This window comes from Pleurodeles waltl, chromosome 5 (genome assembly GCF_031143425.1).
Source record: "Pleurodeles waltl isolate 20211129_DDA chromosome 5, aPleWal1.hap1.20221129, whole genome shotgun sequence".
NCBI classification, from domain to species: domain Eukaryota; kingdom Metazoa; phylum Chordata; class Amphibia; order Caudata; family Salamandridae; genus Pleurodeles; species Pleurodeles waltl.
The window spans coordinates 808,293,083-808,316,876 of NC_090444.1; the positions used below are offsets into that span (position 1 = coordinate 808,293,083).

General features: G+C 42.1%; 1 protein-coding gene across 7 annotated transcripts in view; it reads right to left on the bottom strand.

Moving 5' to 3' along the window:
• Window positions 1-23,794, bottom strand: part of LAMA2 (laminin subunit alpha 2) — a 3,379,260-nt gene that overhangs the window by 1,870,200 nt on the left and 1,485,266 nt on the right. For all 7 annotated transcript variants that reach the window (XM_069234829.1, XM_069234828.1, XM_069234823.1 and 4 more), the window contains exon 14: window positions 13,182-13,393. In XM_069234829.1, the coding sequence (XP_069090930.1) occupies window positions 13,182-13,393 (212 nt within the window). The remainder of the gene's footprint in view (window positions 1-13,181; window positions 13,394-23,794) is intronic.

Below are 23,794 nucleotides of genomic sequence, written 5' to 3' on the forward strand. Positions count from 1 at the left end.
CACCTGCAAAATCCATTATGTCCTCCTGTTGATAAGAATGTTCACAAGCTACGGGTGAGTGGGATCTCATATCCAACCTCTAGTGCCACTAGAGGGGTGGAGATGACAGAGGTGATACCTGGCGTGGTGGGATCACTTGGTTCACTTGGTAGTGGGTGCAGAAGGCTGTGCAGTTGATGATCCCTCATATGAGTCTAAATTCTGGATGTTACTTGCAAAAGGTATGGAGATGATGCACATACAAATGCCAACACCATTTAAAATCTGTAGTACTATCAGCAGGTAAAAACGCCTGGGTGAAATACCATTGATACATTTTGCAGTGCTAGCCCTGGTATAAATCTAAAATCTAATCTAAATTGTCACCCACATTTTACCAACTCACATTTCTCAAAATAATATCAGGTTGAACTTGAATAGAGGAAAAAACTTTAGATGCAAGAGCAATTTACAATTTTACCATTACTTTGACACTCAGCTTGAGGTCCATTATTACAGCATATTTATTTGAAAAGCCAGTTATATTTAGAACATTCACAACTTCTCCTGTTTTACTGGGAGGTTTCTTTACTCCTCCTGGGAATCCACAGGTAGTGAGAGAACCACACTGGACATAACCCTGTACTCCCAGTTTTGGAGGGTCAGTTGAGATGTTTAACTACACCTATCGTTAGGTTGTCTCTGTGGTGCTTAAGACAAATACTGATATATGCTATTTAGGTCTTTTCACTTCTTCTTTAGTTCCTCAACTTCCTGGGTGTGTGAGAGCTTATGCTCATTACAGTAGGGCTCTGTTGGTTGTGGTAACAAGTCAATGGCCATGGCTATAAGCTAGATCTGTGTATCATAAACAATTACAATAAGTCAGTAGAACATAATTATTTATTGTGAAAAGGATATGTTAAAGTCAATAGGAATTTAAAAGTGTATTGTTATTACTCTAATAAAATCTGCAAAGAGATACTTGGTTACATGGAATCTCACAGTTTATCGAAGTAGGCAAATGGTTTCGCATGTGTCCCCCAACAAACATTGAGGTTGGAAGCCTCGCACAGTGATAATTCTTGTTTGGCTCTCATATTAGAGCTATTATTTTGCTTTTCCAACAAGTATTGTTTTTTGCATTTTTTAATATTTTATCTGTATGCCAGATGATAGCTTGTTGGTAGGCGTATGCCCAACACAGTAAACCTGATTTTGTTATTGCAATAAGTCAATGATAAAGGATACACGACTGATTGGTTTACTCTTAAAAGTTATGTCCAAAGCCATAGGCCTTATCTCTTTATTATAGAACATTATAACAAAGGCAATAGGCATGACTTATTTATTGTGAAAAGCATTTGTTAAAGTCAGTACACCTTTAATGGTGGATTGTTAGTTACCCTACTGTGTTATAGGCTGTAAACAGCTGTTTTCACAGATTACTTTAGTAGCAAGAGTTTTGGTGTTCATAATCCCATCTGACAAACCCTGGTGAGTAGAAGATTTTCATTGTGATAATGTTTGCTAGGCCCTTGTGAGAGGGGTTGTATATTGTTTTGCCAACTGTAATTGTGTTATATTTGTCATTTTACAACTGTGTGCATGATGGTTGTTAACATATGCACACTTCAGTAGGCCTGTTCTGGTTACAGTGTCAGGCTAATGGTAAAGGCTATAGACATTATTCGCTCATTGTTGAAAGTTATGTCAGATTTCATAGGTTTGATCTGTTTATTTTGAAATAATATGAGAAAGCCTGAAGGCCTAACCTCTTATGAAAAACATGTGTTAAAGGTAATGACCTTTCAACGGTGGATTGTTATTATACTGCAGTCAAAACATGTAGGCAGGCATTTCGTAAAAATGAATCTGCCCTAGTAGGTAAGAATGTTGGTTTGGTGACCTATTTGAAAACAACTGTGGGGATAGAAGATTTGCAATGTGCTAACCCTTATCACCCCCCCCGCCTTATGAGGGATTTCATATGATATTGACAACTGTAAGTTTGCACATATTTGTGAATTCATTACATTGCTCCTGATGGTTGCCTTGTAGGAAAGCATTTGCTCTATGCAGTAGGTATAAGTTGGTTATAATAACAAGCCACTCATAAAGGCTATAGGCCTGATTGGTGCCTTGTCAAAAGTTATGCTCGCTGCCATAGTTCTGATTTCTGTTTATAAAAGTTACAACAAAGGAAACATGCCTATTTATTTTATCATGAAACACATATGTCAAGACTAATAAGTGTTTAGGAGAGGACTGTTACAGGTCACCTTTGTGGGCAAGGATTTTGGTTTTCTTGGCCCCCTCAGACCAACCTGGTGGGTTAAAAGATTTTCACTGTAATATGTCTTGCTAGAATATCTTTGGATGGTCAGACAAGCTTGCCTGTCATGATCTTGTAATAACAGAATTAAAAAGGAATAATATTCTTACAACTCATAAATAATACTCATACAACTAATAAAGACTATAGGTCTGATTGATTGCTTGGGAAAAGTAATGCCAGATGCCACAGTTCTGATATCCTTTTTAAAACGTTACAACAAAGACAATGGGCCTAATTTATTTATTAGGAAACACATATGTTAAAACTAATCAGCCTTAAGGGTGGATTGTTGCTATGCTGTGTTAGGCCTGCAGACAAATATATTGTTACATGAAAACTTACGGGTTACCTTTATCAACATGGACTTTGGTATTGGTTGCCTGTGCAGACCAACCCGACGGGGTAAAAGATTTGCACTATCATATTTCTTGCTTGAAATTCTTTGGAAGGTCTGACAAGCTTGTCTGCCATGTAGTTGAGCATTATAAAAGTAACATGTATGTAGTGCATATTTTGTACATTTTGGAAATAAAAAGTGAAGGAAATAAATCAGTCCAGAACAAAAGGTGTCACACCAACGGCAATGGAGCCAATGCAAAAGAGTCAATGTTTAAAGCACACCCCTTCCATCCATGATAACATTCAGCATGGGGCAATGGGTTAGCCACTTCGGCTCTATTGCCCTATACTAAACAGACATGAGTGCACTTCGGTGCCATCCTTGATTTGCCAGATATTCAATATTCAATTTTTTCCACCCATTTCTTTTTCCTCATCTGTTGATTTTCATTATTTTTAGAGCAAACCACACCTCCCCAGACAGTGCTAGCAGGCTGCTTATTTGTGATTTATTCCATCTGCTGTGTGTCATGTCTTGCAAGGCCACAGCCTCTAGACCACATCGAATAGTTTTGGACACAATTTCGCTGTTTTACCATTCCAAGATGGCCAACATGTTTGTTCTAAATGTGGTGACCATACTGCAACTTCAATACAACGAAAAAACACGTACAAAATAATTGCAAGACGCCCTCCTGCCTCTTTGTTCATTTAATTTATTATTTCAAGCATATACCTGACATGTTTAGGTGGCAGCATGTTTTCTTTTTCTACTTTTATTTTTTAATTGATGTTACATATGTTGCTGAATTTGTGCATTAGATTACTGTGACTGTGTAAGTGGATGCATAAAGGAATAAATCAGAGGGTTCACAAATGGACGCATGAGTGCTAAGATAGGCGAAAGAGTGCAAGCATGATAACTGAATACTTAATCTATCATTGATTGAGGAAGCACGTTCATTCAAAAGCAAGACCTATTGGCTTTGTTAATGCTTGTTGTTAAAGTGAGGATCACAAAACCACGATTTTTAGATTAAACATGCATGCACGGTATTTGAATAATGTGTTTATTCTATGTGGCGCTTTTATATGGTAAACCTGCACACATTTAGCAAACGTGTAGACACAGATAAAGCACGATGCTATTTTTATGTGTAACGATATAACTTCAATATAGACTGACCTTTCAGTGGTGGTGTTTTCACTTGGACTATTTTCCAGAAGTTTTACCAAGCTTCTTTGAATGAGACTGTAGTCTTCCTACGAACTCACTTTTTAATTAAAGACATGGGTAAAAGACCTTCTGACAACATATGTTTGCATGGTGTAGGATGTGATTCCTATGAGTAAAACATTATGAAATAAGTAGTACATGTGCAACAGTGCAGCTGAGAGCGCCAGACCCTAACCCTTGAGCAGCCAGCATGCTCGTAATAGAAAAATGTTATTCTCAATGCACTAGAGTCAAAACAAACCAAAACAAAAATCACAGGTTGCCCGAGTCAGTAGCCCTGAGGGATTTGAATCTGCGTCACCACTATGACCCTCTTCTTAAAATGGGCATTTGTCTGACCCTTCATTTGTCCTCTCTCAGTAGAGTAGATAAAATTAGGTTAACAAAATTGACCAATCAGTGGCATGTTATTTTTTATTTTTGACTATTGAACTCCATTAGTGAAGAGTTGGCTTTTAAAATATTTTTTTATAAAAACAATTGTGCTTTTCGTGTTATTTGCATGGGGCTGAAAGTGTACTATTTCTTGAATAAATGGAGGAGGTTTTTATATTACTCTTTTGAAAATCCTTTCAATGTGAACCCCAAACATGTTTCCTTGGAATCCTAGTCAACTGTATTCCACAGCAAACACTCGACAAACCAATGCCTTCAATTATTTCACATTTTGGGACGGTGGGACATCCAGGAGCATATTTATACTCTGTTTGCACCGAATTAGTGTCATTTTTTTTAACTCTAATTCGGTGCAAAACTAACTCCATATTTATACTTTGGTGCTAGACCCCTCTAGCACCAAATGTATGGAGTTAAAGTCATTTTGTGAAAGTGGAGACCTACTTTGCCTTAATGAGATGCAAGGTAGGCGTTCCCGTGCAAAAAATGACTCTATGGCCTTAACGCCATATTTAGGGGCATATTTATACTCCGCGGCATATTTATACTCTGTTTGCATCAAATCAGTGTCATTATTTTTTTACTCTAATTCGGTGCAAAACTAACTCCATATTTATACTTTGGTGCTAGACCTATCTAGCACCAAGGCCCTGATTTAAACCTTTTTTGCACCGCATTAACGTAATTTTATGACGCAAAAGTGGCGCAAACTTACAAAATATTGGCCCTTATTTATACTTTTTGCTGCAAAACTGCACTAACTCAGTTTTGCACCAAAAAGTTTAGCACCGGTTGCACCATTTCTGTGCACCAGCCGTGCACCATATTTATGGAATGGTGCAAGCCGGTGCAAAGGGTAGGCTAGAGTTTTAAAAAATGACTTTAGTCGGGTGGGGCTGGCAGTATAGAAGAAGAGGGTTTAGCACCAAAAAATGGCTTTAGGCAGGTTAGAGTAAAAAAAAAATGACTCAACCAGATTAGCGTCATTTTAAGGTGCTAAACCTACCATGCCACATGACTCCTGCCTTAGAAAAGGCAGGAGTCATGCCCACCACCCCTGTGGCCAGTACAGAGGACAGGGGTCCCCTGGGCATGGCCATTGCACCATGTGCCATGTATGGGGGCCCATTTCAGGGCCCCCCATGGCACTTTAAAAAATAAAATGCACTTACCTGTACTTACCTGGGATGGGGTCCCCCATCCTCGCAGTCCCTCTAGTGTGGGTGGGGGTGCCCCTAGGGCCTAGGGAGGGCACCTCTGGGCTTATTCCATGGTGTTCCACCATGGAAATAGGGCCACAGGTCCCCTAACGCCTGCCCTGACCCTGGTCTTAAAAAATGGGGCAAAGCAAACTTTGCCCTATTTTTTGACCCCTCCTCCCTCCCTTGCACCATTTTTACATGGGAGTATAAATATGGTGTTAAGGCCATAGAGTCATTTTTTTGCACGGGAACGCCTACCTTGCATCTCATTAAGGCAAGGTAGGTTTCCACTTCCCAAAAATGACTTTAACTGCATAAATTTGGTGCTAGACGGGTCTAGCACCAAAGTATAAATATGGAGTTAGTTTTGCACTGAATTAGAGTAAAAAAAAAATGACGCTAATTCAGTGCAAACAGAGTATAAATATGCCCCTTAGCGTAAAAAAATGATGCTAATCTGGTCAGAATCATTTATTTTGACTCAAAACTGCCTAACGTCATTTTTTTTAAAACTAGCCTACCCTTTGCACCGGCTTGCACCATTCCATAAATATGGTGCCCAGCTGGTGCAAAAAAATGGTGCAAGCCGGTGCAAAACTCTTTGGGGCAAAACTGCCTTAGTGCAGTTTTGCACCAAAAAGTATAAATAAGGCTCCCAATGTTCAAACCTAGATTTTTCGCAAAACAGAAATGTAATATTGGATGAAAACCAAAAGTAAGCACTGCTGATGGTATTGTTGTTTTAATATTATAAATATTTTTCTGTGAATTTCCACTTATTTAGTAGGGATTAATATCACACAAGACCCCACTAATGACAATCCATCGTTTTCAAAATAAACATCTCTACAACTTCCTGCCAAGAGCAAATTGCTGTATCGAGCATATGCTAGGCACCGCTTGCCTCTGCTAGTAAAATTCGGATTTCGCTTACAGTCCAAATGATTATTATAGTTTAGTTGCTCAGTTTAGCATTTATATATAAATGAAGAGGGACGCGGGAACAAAACATAAAATATAGTGAACATTCTGCAATGTAGGCAGACACATGGGGGTAAATGTTGCTTTGTGAATGGTTCCAGGTCACCTGCTGCTCGCTCGCCTATTATGCCTACCGCATTATGGTAACAATAGAAATTCCTATACACATGAAATACATTTGTATTCATAGAACGTTTCCAATTTTCATTACGATCTGCTTCTTGGAAAATGGGATTTTAATGTGATTAACGGTTACAACAGTTAAACAGTTATTCATTTCGGAACGATACCATGAATTTGTGCTTCAGTCTGCTTGTTTTTTCCTAGCTGGCACTCTGATTTTGTTAATCATTTAAATGCAAACTGCTTGAAGCAGCATAGTCCTAAACTTCGCTGAGTGCAACGCAGTTGAAAGAACTAGGCTAGCGACTGAATTCAAGAGTGTAAACTGGACAAAGAGGCCTACTCATAACATGTCAGTTGAGGGACTAGCAGTGTACCATTATGGTGACCGTGTTAGCTCCTATACCAAACTGGGGGTAATCCCCGCCGCCTAGTGGAAGGGCCAGAAACTACTTAGGGAGATGTTTACATACACAGCTTTAAGCGGCCTTGATTTTTCTCATGATATTAATCGTTCTGAAAAGCATGAGAAGTCTTCCTGATCAGAGTCTGGTTCTTCTAGGTCTGCCTTCTTGCAGGGTGTGGACCTTGCAGGGATGTGCTTAGAGAATCACTCACCCATTAAGTTGTTGAGACATGCACAAGACTAAGGTTAGAATGGTACTTTGACTCGATTCACCAGTGTCTGTGAAGTCAGAATGAGTTGCACTGATGGCTGGCCAGCTTGCCTCAAGAGATGTTCTAAGAACTTAGATTTGGCTCCGAATAAGTTGGGATGTGGTCCGCAGAAGGCAGGAGCTGGAATGGTGGCAGAGGGAAAGGAGGGACTTTAACATTATGCAGAAAGAATCCAGAGAAGAGTGCGATAATTGGGCAGAGGAAATTATGGCATCAAAGCCTGCATCTAGATCCATTTGGAGTTGAGCAGTAGGTGGCATGTCCCCCAGCATTTCCTGGTCCAATGGATTAAGAGAACCCCACATTGTCACTATACTGTAGGATCTACAACCTTTGAGACACATACCTCCACCATGGATTGTACCATGATGAAATGAACTGCTGGTGCCAAGTCAGGCTCCTAGTAGAGCAGCTGTTGCACAGAGTAGCAGATGTCAATTCCAGTTCATCATGGAAGTGATCATGTAAAATGGGTGGTAGGTCAGGTAGTCTATTGTATGGTGTGCTGCAGCATCAGGGTTATCTCGGTGTACTGCAGTAGGTCATCTCTGAAAAGCTACTTTGGTAGGGGCTAGTGCTTCCTGGTCATTCTACTTTTTTCTTTGACTCATGTTTTAGAGTGGACATGGGGGAGGCCTGTCTCTTCTGATTTTGTTCTTCCCAGAGTCTTATTGCTTGATAAGTTAGTGGCGTTCCCCCTCGACTACTACCTGCTCAGAGAAGATGGGTTTAACTGCAGTGGTGAAAGAGGTCGAACGAGAAGTCCTGGTCAAACTGGAATTATGGCAATAAATGCCCACAAAAATAGATATATTCATATCCTTATTGCAAGTCTGTGGAGACACCCAAACAGTATGACATGCTCACCCTACGCCAGGAATGAGGTGGAAGATGGACTTGGCAACTGAGTCTTACAGACTGAAGAATTGTACCCAAAATGTAAGATTTCTCTTTTACCATTCAGTGCCAGTCTCTGAAGCAGGTGATTTAGATCGTATAGGGTCCTCTCCTGTTCATTTCACACACTTATCCTGGACCTCAACGGATCAACTAGTCAGGTAAGTGACTGACTACAACCTGGTTCATAAGGGCTATGAGACAATCAACTTTATTAAAGGATGCCATTACAACGAATCACAAAAACAACTACTCTGTGCAGGAGCCCTTCCCTCAGCTTGATGCAGTCTTTACTCTTCTTCAGCCTACATTCCATCTCCCTCACCACCATACCCCGACATCCCACTTCCTGAAGCTCTGGATTCAACGACATAAATAAATAACAATGCAATGCAAGCAAGTTTTACACTAATGTTTGGATCTACTGACAGGTGTAAAAATGGCATATTCATTGATGTCCTGCTGCAATATTGACACTTTTGTCAGTTGAAATGTCCTTTATGCACCTGTCAATTAGTGCAACAATAGTACTGCAAATTTACACACAACAATGTAAAACTATGTGACCTGGTTCGCTTTTTTACGTTCACTCATCTTTACCCTTTAAAATGTAACTTAATGTCTTGTATTTTAGCCAACTAGTGATGTCATGTAGCTCCATCCCCGTTAGAAGCTGTAGGGACAATATGGACTGCGATGTCTTGCTGTTGCAGGGAATGACCACAATGATTGAATGAGCCCTCGCCAATTTGAAAGGGTCTGACAGAGGAGCATTAGGTCCTCTTACCTGAAACCCATTATGCCCATATGTTGCTACTTGCTCCCTTCACCTTCACAGTTACTAATAAGCATTTTGATATGGCCAACTCTTTTTCACATAAGATGTCATTCTTTCCTCTGAAAGTTGGCACAAATGCATTCATAATTATTCTAACAGTATCCTAAACTCTAACATGCCTGGAAACCTTAAAACATCAATTTGTCACTGCTGGCTGGTACTGGTGACACACTGCTTATAAGCCATGTTGTGTAGTCATTACGTAGAAGCATGTGAAAAGGCATAATTTATTAAGTAACATCTCTATTACAAATCATGCATACCTCCTACAAATTGTTTTATTTAAAAATGTGCTAGCTTCTCTCGATCTCTCAAAACACACACATGGTTCACAGTAATGCCTCTACCTCTATTAATGTGAGCTTGCTACCCCGTCTCCACAGTCTGGGTGCCCCTCTAGCCCTTCTTAGACTGAGATCTCAACATAGACATATCAGAATAGCCTGTCCAAGCCAACTCATTCTTATTCTAAGTGTTCCATTCACAGTGTCCGGCTTCACAGAATACCTTGTCACACTAGATGATTAGCCATGGACAGCCAAGCAGGTAATTTATTCAACTTTTGTTTTTAAATTTTGAATTTCTGCTCATGATGGGAATCTGGCTCACCCTGGAATCTCAACATATTATAGACATTCCCATCAATAAAAATGAATGGCTTCTTCTTATAATGACACATAGGTACGTGCCATTGTTGATAGAGCTGTAGTCCTCATCAGCCACAGCTAACCAACTGCCACTCAGGCTCCCAGAACCCCAAGGTCGTTCTGGACCCCCCAGTTCTAGGGGGTTCCAAATTGTAGCACTGTATACTTTGGAAAGATACCGAATATCTTCCATCTTTGGAAAACCAAACAATCTAAACAAAATGTAGCAATTGTTAAATCCTTTGAAGGCAGACAACATAGTTAATAGCCCATCATTAAAAAACATCAGTGAGGAACTCCTTATCACACGAGATGAGCAGCCATGGACAGCCAAGCAGGTAATTTACTAAACCTTGGGATTTGCATTTTGAATTTTTGTTCATGATGGGAATCTTGCTTACTCTGGCATCTCAACATATTATAGACATTCCCACCTGTAAAAATGGATAATTGCTTCTTATAGTGACACATAAGCACAATCCATTGTTGATAGAGCTGTAGTCCACCTCAGCCACAGCTAACCAAAAGCCACTCTGTCTCCCATAACCCCTAGCTCCTTCTGGACCCCCAACATCTTGGGGTTCCAAATAGAAGCACTGTATACTTTGGAAAGATATCAACTATCTTCCTCCTGTTGAAAATCAAACAATCTAAACAAAATGTAACACTTGTTATATAATTTGAAGGCAGACAACATAGTCAACAGCCCATTATTAAAAAACATCAGTGAGAAACATGTCAGGCATAATGTATGCAAGGGGATATTCCGACGCAGGGAGGCCCAAACAAATGGCACAGTAAACTTTACAACATTTCACTGTGCCATTTTTTCGGTCATTTTTAACACCTGCACAGACCAGGCATTAAAATGACTCACCATTAATAATGTGCATTGCTGCACTAGCGTCAAACTTTTTGACGCTAGCGAAGCAAAGCATCACAATAGCACCAAAAATATTGACGCTATTTTCATAGTGACTGCCATGGTGCACCATATTGCAAATACGGTGAAACCTTGGTGTCTTTGGGTGGGCCAGGGTCAATGTGAGAAAAGTGGTGCATCCGGACCGATGCGCCACTTTCTTGTAAATATGGCCCGTTGTGTTTTCTGGCTTAAGGGCTCTGCACGTTTTACCACTGATAACCAGTGCACTCTCCTTTAAACATGGTCACTTTGGCTTACAACCAATTAGCACATCTAATTTACTGTAAATCTTTAATAAAATGGTACTACATCTACACAGGGACTGTAAATTAAATGCTACCAGTGGGTCTGCAGCACTAACTGTGCCACACACCTACAATGTCCTTTTAAACATGTCTCAGGCCTGCCAATGCAGCTTTTGTGTGCAGTTTTGAACCGCTATTTCGACCTGGCAAGGTAAACCCTTTGCCAGGCCCAAACCTTAATTTTTTATCCATAAAAGTCATCCCTTGAGCAGGCCCTCAACAGCCCACTGGGCAGGTTGTACTGTATTTAAAAAGTTGTACCTGCACTTAGAAAATTTTCATATCCTTGTAATGAAGGGCCTTTAAATCTGTTTTTTGCACCTCTGCAAAGCCTGCCTCTCATTTAGGATAACATCGGTGCAACTTATTTCATTTAATAAGTAATAACCTTTAATTGGGAGCCAGTAGAAATGTTGAGTTTGGCATCTAAAGAACTATAATTTAAAACTCTCTCTAATGGTAAAGTTGGATTTTAAGTCACAATCCTAAAAATTTCCCTTTTAGAAAGTTGGCATTTTCTTGTCCCAACCATTTGGTACCTACAGCCTGTATCCTGGGTCACATGACTAGGTGTAGCTGGCAGGTGGCCATTTTGTATCGACCCAGACAGTGAGACAAAGGAGCATAGCTATTGGCAGTATGTGCCATGTCTGACTTGATGAGGGGGAGGAGCTGTCACCTACCACAATTGCACATCACAAAGGCTCTGCTTCAGTACACTCAGAAAGTGTTTGGAGCTAGCCTATCATGATCTCAGACAAGCTGGAGCCAGGGCAGGGAGGTAGGAAATTCCAAACAACTCTGAGGTAGAATCTTTCCTACTTCAAAGTGGGCACGGGTATAAATAATGGACCCTCAGACCCAACTCTTCAGTACACTTGTGGACCTGTGGAAGACTCAGAGGGATGGTTGTGCTGCCCTGAAAGAAGGACCGCTACTCTGCTGCCCTGCTGTCCTGCTCCCTTGCTTCCTTGCTGACTGAATGAAAGAACTGGACCTACACCTTGAACCCAACACTACCAGAGTGACTCTGAGGGCTAGTCGGTTGGCCTCCTGATCAGGATCGGAAAAGCCTTCAACCACCTTGAAACCAGCACCTGGACTCTAACGTAAGTCCTATGCAACAAATGGTGTGAACTCAGTCCTAGCCCTTTGAAAGTGGGCCTGAAAGTGCTCTGTCAGCCCAACTGTGGTCCTGTGGGCAGAACCGATGCAATATGATGCACCTCTTCGCAGCTCTGGTTTGCACCACCTTGTAAATATAACACTATGGTAGTAGTTAGTGTCACATTTGCGGAAAAAATGTTGCCTCAAATGTTATGCTCAGTGGTGCAAGGGCCTTGTAAACCTGGCCCCAAGTTATTGATTTAGCTTTTGTTGAGGAAATGATAAACGAGTAGGAGAAACTGCTGCCCCGTGATGTGAGAATAACCTAAGAATTTTTTAGATGGGACTATTAATCAATAGCGCTGCAGCAAATGTTCACACCTGGCTGATTTTGCTAGTGGCACACCCAAATGCTGATATCTCTTTTATCAATCAGCGGTTTATTTAAATGCTCAATCCATTGGACATTGTACTATGTTCTTATCTCAGCGAACATTTATTTGGCCCATAAAAGAAGCAATGCCAACGGGACAGTGACTTAACTTCAAATATGTTGGTCACTGATCGACAATGTTCACACGGTGCTATGATTAGAGCTGCTCACTGTGGACGTGCTTAACTAAGTTCGCGTCTCACCTTCGGTTCAACATCTTGTGATGCTGTGCAAGCTTAATCCCACTACTTAAAAAAACATGAATGCGACTTTGTGTAATGTGGCTGGTGGTCAAGTAAAGCGCTCTGATACTTCTGGGTCGAGCTCGCGCTATAAAAACTACAAACAATATCAAAGATAAGCAGGTGTCTCCAGATGTATTTGGATCCCCTACATTCAGCATTTTCGACTGTAAAATACAGATCGTGCATTACAAGTTTTACTTACTTGCAAGAGTAAATTTGGACGAAAAGGATTCTCGGAGCGTTTAGCTTAATCTTGCTGAACACTGCATTTGACTAAGGGACAGCAATTCATAACTTGCAGGGGAAACAAACATACGATTATCCAAGAAAATGAGAAAAACTGGTTAAATCTAAAAAAGGCATTCATCCACATTACAAAAAAACTCAACTTAATTAAGAATATCAGATTAAAAAAACATTTCATTCGTAAAGGAAGTACATTTTCTGCTTATAACCAAGGAAAGTCACCGAGAAACTCAGTCCATTTAAGAACTGCAATTCTAGTTTATACCTGTAGATGGCCTCCATTTCATTGCTGTAGGTAGCTCGGATCAGAAGCCGTTTTACGTTTGCCAGCACCGTCATGAAGTCTTTTTTGCTGACCGTGGTGCCAGTGCCGTAGACAGTGAACACTTCAGGGCTGAGTAAAACCTTCTCCGTGTGTTCCTCGTACGGCTGCAGGTGAATTCCCTCCCGAGCTGTTGCAATCCGCAAGCCGTTACCCTAAAATACCAAGGAAAGTATACAGCGGTTAAGAAAACTGCACAGCAAGGGATAGTTGTCAGCACAAAGGAAGCACTCAGACAGTGGACTGTATTAAAATAGACATGAGTTATTGGACTAAGGCTCTCATTACGAGTGGCCTTTTAATTCTAAAGGTGCAACACCTCGGATCTATTTAGGTTCATTCTTTAATTTCAGCTGCTTAAAATAGCCAAAATCTCTACATGAAGGAGCAGGCGATAATGAGAAATTACTGGGGAATTGAATTTGGCACTGCCAAGTCATTGATCATGCCTCATTCCTTGGTAGAGCCTCAGAGTCCAATTTCTAATATCCCTGATTTTTACCCACTGCCATAGTTTCAGGTATTTCCCCAATACTTGTAACTCAAGTGTTTCGGAAAATCCATCCACATTTACTGGGCTAGTCATAGAGATGGCCAAACATATCTGACTTCATATGTATGACGCATGAAACACCTAGTTAGGTCCTCTTTATAAGTGCCCTAGTAAATAGGCCAGATTTCCCCAACTCCTATAGTTACCAAAGCTGGGGGTACCGGTAACTCCGGAAGTCCAGTGCAAATTGGACCGCGATGGCCCACTAAGAAATTAGGAATTGCTAGGGAATCGGTAATCCTGGGTCCCATTCCTTGCCAATTCCTCGTTTGTCTATGTGAATTCACAAAGAGATTTCTAATTTCTGGGTGAAAGTAAGATGATCCTGCAGACCCCATAATTCTAATGGGACAGTAAACTGCGTTTAGTAACTGCACTGTAAATAAGGACCACTAGTAATACTTAAATTATTTACAGGTAATGGCATTACGCCACATGATGTTCTTACCAGATTTATCAATGAGAGGCACTGAGCCTTCTAGAAACATCTTAAAAATGATTCCAGTAAATAACGACCTCCCACTCTCCTAACATCCTTCTTTATTGATTCAATCTGAATTCTCAATTGATCTTCTCAGTTGACCTGGTCTGAAAAGTATGGCAGGGAGAGGTTAATTAATCTGGGCAAAAACAGCATTTAGAGTAATGCAATTACCAGAAAGTAATTGAAGAATTACCTCAGAATGCTACTTTTGCCCCAATTAATTACATAATGAGATCTAGCAAGCAATCATAAGACTGGGACAAAATAGATTCCCTGCTGATCAAACAAAGAAATCTTTAATATTTTAATAATTGTACCTCATCTATTACGTCATAGATGAACGTACTTTAGACCTAAATGAATCTTGAATGCCCCTTTTCTGAAGCAGTGCTTGACAGACGTATATGGGGATACCCACATGGCAGCTCTGCATATCCATATCACAGATGCCCCGTGAACCTCAGTCAAAGAAGCAGACAAGTTCGTGGTTGGCCTACCTTGAATCCCCACTGGTGGTAGGACTCCTGTTTCTATTTAGGCTCACGTTATGACTGACTTCACCCACTGACTTAACATCTAAGTAGAAGATTTAAAACCAGTTCCGACAGATCCAAAATTAACAAGTAAACTGTTGGAGCTACTAGCTCTTGCTTCTGAAATTCCCTCCTCATTCATTAGAATAGCTTGATTAACACCCAGTGTAGCTCTTTTTCTTTTGGTGTCTGAGAGTTTGGAGGTAAATATGGGAGAATGATCTTCCGTTCAGGGTGGAATGAAGATTTAACCTTGGGTATGATAGAAGGTCCTAAACTAAGAACAACCCTGCCCTCAAATAGTCACAGGAAAGGAAACCACTAATCTCGCTGACGTTACAGGCATAAGAAAACAGTCTTAAGATTTAAAAGTCCCAGCCAAACAGATTATAGAGGCTTAAAAGGAGGAGATTTTAGTGTGTGGAGAACCAACAATAAGTCCCAGGCAGGGAATCTTAACCTTGCCAAAGTTCGGATAGTCTCAAAATCCTTGAACAACCACTTAACCAGCTCTCCACCCTCTTCTCTCAGAGAGAAACTGTTAGAAATCGGGTCTTTGGTTGACAGTCAGGTTACCCCCTGTTCAAGCAAGGACCCTCACTCTAGTCAGGGTAAAAGAGAATCACCCTCAGCTAACCCCTGCTTACCCCCTTGGTAGCTTGGCAGAGCTGTAGGCTTAACTTCAGAGTGCTAGGTGTAAAGTATTTGTACCAGCACACACAGTAACTTAATGAAAACACTACAAAATGACACAACACCAGTTTAGAAAAATATGAAATATTTATCTAACCAAAACGAGACCAAAGCAACAAAAATCCAACATACACAAGTCAAGTTATGAATTTTTAAAGATTAAACTCAAAAATAGTGCTTAGAAACAAAAATGCTTCAATGAGGTGTTAACACTGCGTTGTGACGGAGTAGTTCCCAACAAGCCGACACCAGCGGCGCCGGACACGGAGTCGCGTAGAACCCCAAGTACAGTACCTTTGGTGAAGAGTGAAAATAAGCCGATGCGCGAAGTCGGGGATCACGGCGTCTGTGCGAAACGTTGAATCCGCGCACTTCGAGCGGCGTCGGTCACGACGTGGTGCGGCGACTTCCACGGAGTCGCGGACTTCAGCGAGGCTGCAGCGGCGTCGGGCCTGCGAAGAGCGTCGCGTTCCAGCGAAGGTCACGGCATCGGGTGCAGGAGGTGTCACCGGATTCAGCAGCGGCGTCGGTCCGAAGTAGTCCGAAGTCGATTTCCTTGGATTTCCACCAGGTTTCCTTTAAAGGGCCCAAGGACTGGATAGGGCACCACTGGTCAGGGCAGGAGTCTCTCCAGAGACTCCAGGTGCTGGCAGAGAGAAGTCTTTGCTGTCCCTGAGACTTCAAACAACAGGAGGCAAGCTCTAAATCAAGCCCTTGGAGGTTTCTTCACAACATGGAAGGCACACAAAGTCCAGTCTTTGCCCTCTTACTCTAGCAGAAGCAGCACTGCAGGAAAGCTCCACAAAGCACAGTCACAGGCAGGGCAGCACTTCTTCCTCAGCTATTCAGCTCTTCTCCAGGCAGATGTTCCTCTTGGTTCCAGAAGTATTTCTCCAGGCTGTGGTTTTGGGTGCCCTTCTTATACCCAGTTTTTCCCTTGAAGTAGGCCTACTTCAAAGTAAAGTCTCTTTGGAATGGGAAATCCTGCCTTGCCCAGGCCAGGCCCCAGACACTCACCAGGGGGTTGGAGACTGCATTGTGTGAGGGCAGGCACAGCCCTTTCAGGTGCGAGTGACCACTCCTCCCCTCCCTCCTAGCACAGATGGTTCATCAGGATGTGCAGGCTACACCCCAGCTCCCTTTGAGTCACTGTCTAGTGTGAGGTGCAACCAGCCCAACTGTCAAACTGACCCAGACAGGGAATCCACAAACAGGCAGTGTCACAGAAATGGTATAAGCAAGAAAATGCTCACTTTCTAAAAGTGGCATTTTCAAGCGCACAATCTTAAAATCAACTTCACTAAAAGATGTATTTTTAAATTGTGAGCTTAGAGACCCCAAACTCCACATGTCCATCCGCTCCCAGAGGGAATCTACACTTTATTCAGATTTAAAGGTAGCCCCCATGTTAACCTATGAGAGGGACAGGCCTTGCAACAGTGAAAAACGAATTTAGCAATATTTCACTGTCAGGACATATAAAACACATTACTATATGTCCGACCTTAACCATACACTGCACCCTGCCCTTGGGGCTACCTAGGGCCTACCTTAGGGGTGTCTGACATGTAAGAAAAGGGAAGGTTTAGGCCTGGCAAGTGGGTACAGTCGAATTTACAGGTAAAACTGCACACACAGACACTGCAATGGCAGGTCTGAGTCATGACTACAGAGCTAATTATGTGGGTGGCACAACCAGTGCTGCAGGCCCACTAGTAGCATTTGATTTACAGGCCCTGGCACCTCTAGTGCACTTTACTAGGGACTTATTAGTAAATCAAATATGCCAATCACGGATAATCCAATCACATACACATTTTGTAAAGGAGCACTTGCACTTTAGCACTGGTTAGCAGTGGTAAAGTGCCCGAAGTAACAAAAACAGCAAAATCAGAGTCCAGCACACATCAACAACCTGGGGAACAGAGGCAAAAAGTTACCAAGTCACCAAGGATGAAAAGTCTAACAGAAACCATCCTGCAAATATTGCAAAATGTGTGTGAGCTGTGTATATAAAAAACTGCCTCGCTGAACACCCCTTATTAAAGGTGGATCAATGCCTCCTGTAAAAAGCTAAACTGAGATCTTCCTGGAGGCTTGAATGGAAACTGTGAGTCTATCTGAAAGCTCCCTTGTCAATATCTTTACCCTCTCAACATCCAAACTGCTAGCTCTAATCTTCTGACATGGCGAATTTGAATATGGGAGACAAGGGAAGTAGGGTTTGGAAGAAGCTGTTCTTTGTCCATTCTCAGAGTCATTACTATGGAGAACCAGGTGGACAATGGTCAAGCTGGATTAATACGAATCACTGTCAGTTCAGTTCAAGCAAGCTTTATTCGGTCAAAAATAACCATCAAAGCAATAACTTACAACAATAAAATCATGATCTATACATAATAAATATATAACAACAAAGTTAAAAAGTAGGTGATAAAAATGAGATAAGAGTACTGTAAAATGAGGAATCTGCAAGTGTACAAGGAGAAAAAATTCAGATGAATCTTCACATATGTACCCTGGCCTATAAATGAAAAGGAAATGTCAAAGATCATTTTGTTGACTGCTTTTAACTTCCTCATCAGTAATTTATAAGAAATTCAATTAATTAAACAATTGAGTAGAATAAGGTAAAATCAGGGAACAAATAATAACAAATCACTATGGTCCTTTTTTTTATTTAAATAGTGTGTACGTATATGCCAAGCGGACGCAAGGAACTTGCTGACCGCACAAATTAGAGGAGAGGAGCAATCTCTCAACAGCAGCCTGAGGGCATCTCTACACGTTCTCAACCCCATGTTTCTACAAACGGGACGGAGCCATTTCCGCCGGGCACTGCCATAGGCAGGACTAATAAACATAAAGTGCACTACAGTTTCCACAGAACCATTACAACAAGGGCATTTATCGGATAACAGGATGGAGCTCCATGAACTGGAAAAGGACTTCAGAGGGAGACATCCATACCTAAATCGAGCATACAAACTTTTGCTTAGTTGATCGGTGATTAAGTCCAGGAAGGGTTCGAATTGGGGAAACCACTTATAATCGAGGAAAAGAGACGTCAGCCTACCATGTGAAGGACAGAGCAGATATTTTTCCCTAACATGTGATCAATAAGCAGATTTCAGGTGGTCCTTATGAGCCCTACTTAACTTATTGGGCTGGCTTCAAAAGTGACTGAGTCCCAAGGTATGGAACCATTCTGAAATGTGCTTGAACCAGGGGATAGAAAGTACGTTTGGTCTATCCAATAAGTCTTGCAAAGATTCCTTGTAAGTGACTAATTCAGGGGTAGTCCAAATATGAACCCAAAATATTAGAGGCCTTAAAGCTATTACATCAGAAATGCGAGGGAACCCTAGATCCAAAAACACTGGAACCAGGGGCGTACTACGAGGACATGCCAAGAGTGATCTTGCAAAATTATTTCCCCTCACAGATAACTTGCTAGATTTAGAGCAACCCCAGACCTCAGCACCATAGAACGCGGCACTCTGAGCCTCAGCTAGATAAATTTTAATAGCTGGGGAAACAACTTTCTCAATATTAGACATTTGAAAACGCAAAATTGCCCCTGACCTATGTGCTAAGAGGGCTGAGATTTTCCCTACCTGGGCCTGCCAGTTCATATCATTACTGATTCTTACCCCTAAATAATCAATAGAGCATACCTTACTCAAGGGAACCTCATTATACAGAATGTTACATCGTTTTGAGCTACCAGGACCAAAGATCATAAGTTTTGTTTTGCTAGAGTTAAGTTCCAATCCATGATCTGCACAAAACACACTAAACCTATCCAGGAGGGCCTGTCATTATTCCCCCTGTCAACCTCACTTAGAATTTCAGAAGAGGACAGAGGGGAAAGGCATATAAGAGAGCCCTCGGCCAGCTACCTGAGAGGACCTCCAAACTCTAATCTCTCTACTCCTTTGTCTCCAAAAGAATAGGAACCTTTGCATTTTTCTGACTAGCAAACAAGTCCTCCATTGAAGTGCCATATCTCTAACATGTTTGTTGAAAAACATCATGTCCTCATTTGAAGGAGGGATTACTCGAATTAGTATGTCTACCCTCATAATTACAGTGCCCTTGATCTATACCGCTGTGAATGAGGTCATATGGTGCTGAGCCCAGGTGAGTATCTGGTCTGTTATTTGAGCAAGAGAAGGAGCTATCATTCCCCCTGATTGAGATAATACATAGCTGTGCCATTGTCTGACCAGCCAATCAGTTATTTTGTAAACGATATGGGTAAAGGTTTCAAGGGCTACTCACACTGCCTCTAACCCCTTCCAGTTCGAAGCCTTTATTCAGTGTTTCTCTAGCAATAAACCTTAAGCATGATTACAATTGCTCCAAGTCCTTAAATCAGTGGCACTGGCATCTGTGGTTATAATTATGGGAGTCTCTGCCTTTAGAGGCACATATTTCAAGATGTTTTACATTGCCATCCACCTAGCTAGCTCCTTTCTCATTGTATTGGTTACAGCAATCATCACCACTAGATCCATAGATTCCAGGGACAAAGCTTTTAGAATAACTGTCCAGCTTGTTGAAATGCCATCTCGCCCAAGGCACCAAAAAGATGCCAGGCCGCTCTGAACTTTTAACCAAGATGATGCCATAGTATTAAACCAGTGCAGCAAATACTGTATGAGTCTAGATTTTCATGCCTCTCTTGTCGGGTAGAGTCACCAGACTCATTTTTGTTCTGAAACTTGCCCTGATCAAAATGTGATCTCGAGAAGGGGCTCTGTGAGATTTATCAAGATTCATAATGAAACTGTGACTTCCCAAAATCATCAAGGTTCTCAGTATGTGTTCCTCCCTTATCTATAGAGATGAAGGTTATCATCTCGTCCAACTGCTTTCCAAAGAGCTTCTTGCCATCAAGTGGAATCTTCAGGGATGAAACTTTTCCAGAAAAATCTGCTTTCCGTTCCCTCACCAACAAATTGCAGCAAGTGAAAGCTGAAACATCTGAGGACAGAGCAGTTGCTCTGTTAATATCTGATGATATATCTGCTAAGCATTAGGCCTGTTGCTACATCATACCTCTATATATAAACAGCCCGCTTCCTCCTAAACTGCCTCTGACAAAAATTCAAAACCTCATAGCAGAGATTGCAAGCCATAAGCCACATGTGAAGCAAACTTCAGCACCAAATTATTAGCAGCAAATGTTTTTTTGATTTCACTGTCCACTCTTCTATGTACTGCTTCAGTTGTAGTGTAGTTATCATGTTTAAAAGCAGACCTGCCTATTAGAGAAGGCAAAATTGAGTCAACCTTAATAGTAAGAGGGCTGATTTACTCATCATCTGACAAAGCATAAGATTTCTGAAAAAATCTAGCCACCGAAGACTAGACAATGTCTTTCCACTGACTAAAGAGTAGAGTAAATCTCCGATTTTTTTAATGGCGTTCCATGGCTAAACTGGTAGGCTTTGTGTACTGAGAGAATGGAAACTCCTCCTTTTCTGGGAGTGGGGCTGCTTTAAACCGCAGATTCTCATGAATATAGTAAAAGACATGCACCAGCTACTCCTTAGGAACATATTTGCCATCTGTACAAATGCTAGGTCCCTTACCAGCAAAGTAATGGTTTGAATCAGGTGCTTTCTCAGAGGGTCTCTTTTCATTGCTCTTAAATTTAGATAGTGCTTTTGAGAACGAGTCCTCAATCATCACCTTAACTTACTATGCCGTTAAAAGTTCCTGACTCACCATTGTTTTAACATGCTGTGCCTTTCTATATGCCTTAAAAACAATCTTCTCTGAAAATGATAATGGAAACTTCTGATGTCTCCTCTTCCTTGTTCTCTTGCTGTCCATTATGATCCATCAAGAGGCACATACACACTTCTATCCTCAGGAGTGCGGCTTAAAGATGTAAATTAGCCAGTGAGGAGAATGACGAATAATAATAAATCAATCAATGTAGGTGTTGGAGCCCACATGGACCTCATACGTCACTTCTGTACGCTGCACAGGGGCAAGTTGTTGCACTAGGCCTCACAGAATATTGCACAGGCATGGTGGACACAGAGATCATGGCCCATGGTCAGAGTAGTGACTTTGAGCGGTTGCTCCTCCATCTATTTATGGCCTTGGGCTGTGCCCAGCACCTTGGGATGTGCATATCAAAACACAGTATCGTAGAGGCCGGGTGGCACTCTACATAACTCCTAACTATTTTAAAATGAAACATTCAGCTCCTATTCAGTGCACACATAGGCCCTCAGTCTCTGGCTTGGCATTGGGTTCTGGCTCCAAATAATTCCTTCCTGCCTAGCAGCTGGCATCTGATCAACACGCGCTTGTCATGGGCATCCATCTGGCAGATGCGCTGCCCCTGTAGGCACACAGATGCAATCTAGGGTCCCTTCTGAGTGGTGGTCTGGCCCCCCTGTCAACTACACCTTCGTCAAGATTGATGTCAGGTTCTACTCTCCCTGGCTCACACCTTCATCCCTGGCCAGGACTGCACTAGTTTAAACCAGGATGCGTTGTAAGCTGCAGTGGTTTGCCCCCGTTGCACAGTGACTATTATTCCTTGGATACCTACAACCTTACCCAATTCTCCTTCAAAATGCATGTGGAACTTCCACCCCAGGTGATGGCCATGAATTATGACCAGGCCACCCACCAACAGGTCGGATGTTGCCATTCGATGAACCAGGCTGGCCTTGTCCTTCGTATGTCTCCTTCTCTCTTGAGTGGCCTGTAGATCCAGTGCAGCAGGTTCCCACAGAGTCCCAGTGAGGATGAAAACTCGAGTAGACCTTCACATCAGCAAGTCTATTGGAGCAAAGTTTATTGTGCTATGGGGGTGTTTGTCAGTATGCACACAAGGATCTGTGCAAACAACATTCCAGGTCTTCACCATTGTCAGTGCCTGTCCTGAGTGCCTTGTTCAGCATGTGGATAAAGCACTCTACCTCACTGTTAGCCTGGGGCCACTGAAGGGTCACTTTCTGGAGCTTAATGTTTGGTGACTACACATACTCTTTGAGCTCTTGTCCCTGAAACGGGTGCCTATTGTCTGTTTTTATTTCTTTCTCGAGTCCCAACATTGCAAACACCTTTTCCAATACTGGCTTCACTTTGGAGAATGTCGTGGACTGTACGACCTCAACCACTGAATACATGGTATGGCTGTCAATAATTATGACTTTGAGCCGATCATTTGGGAATCTCCCAAAGTCCATGCTTATTTGAGCCCAAGGTTGGAGACAGGGTTTCATCCAGGCAACTGGTGTGTGAGCAGGATCTTGGCTCATATTTGCACAGGAATGGCAGCCCCTCACCATCTCATCCACCATGATGTCCATGAGGGGGAACCACATCTTGTCTCTCAATCTCACTTTCGTCTTTACAATCGTATGGTGGCCCTGGTGAGCTTGTTTCATAACTCTGGCTTGCAGGCTCTTGGATATTATGATTTGCCTTCCCTTGAGTGTCAGACCTCCCCTGCTAGTGTTCAGCATCTCTTACACACTAGATTTGACATCTTGCTCTCTGTACCATCTTTTCCAGCAATTTGGACCCATCCAGGAAGTTGTGTCTTTGCTTCCTTATCAGTGCTTCTTGTGCCCTTATGAGGCTCATGTCAGCTAGAGTTGCTTTCTTGATTTCTATAATTGACTGTGCCTTCGGGCATGCATTCTGCAATGCCATCCACACAAAGTCCTCTGCCCCTTTATCTTTTTTTTTACTACCTCTACCCAAGGATCTCCCATGCGGTTGTCTTGACAGGTGACCGGCTGGGTTGTTTACCCCGTGAGGTACAGTACATCAAACTGGTAAGGTAGAAGCTGCACAGCTCATTGTCAATGCGAGGCAGGATTTGTCGGAATGTCCAGGCTCACCGAGTGACCAGGGGCTCATGGTCAGCGATAACCAAGAACCATTATCCACACAGGTATAGGTGGAAGTGGCGGCAGGCTCACCGGATGGCCAGTGCCTCACACTTAATTTGGGTGTGCCTGGTCTCCATGGCCGACAATGCCCTGCTGGAATAGGTAATCGGCATCCAGGATCCCTCACTCCGTCCACACAGGGTTTACATTGACCACCAGCTCTACGCAACACTGTGGATTTAAATATGCCATGGGGGCATCCGCCCATAGCTCCCTTTTCACCTGGCAGCATGTCAAATTAGCCCATTCTGCATCAGCACTTGTCAATGCTCTCAATGGTTCTGACAACGTTGCCAAGTTCAGGATAAATCTCCCACAGTAGGTGGCCATTCCTAGAAAGCTTCCCACTTCTTGGCATTGCA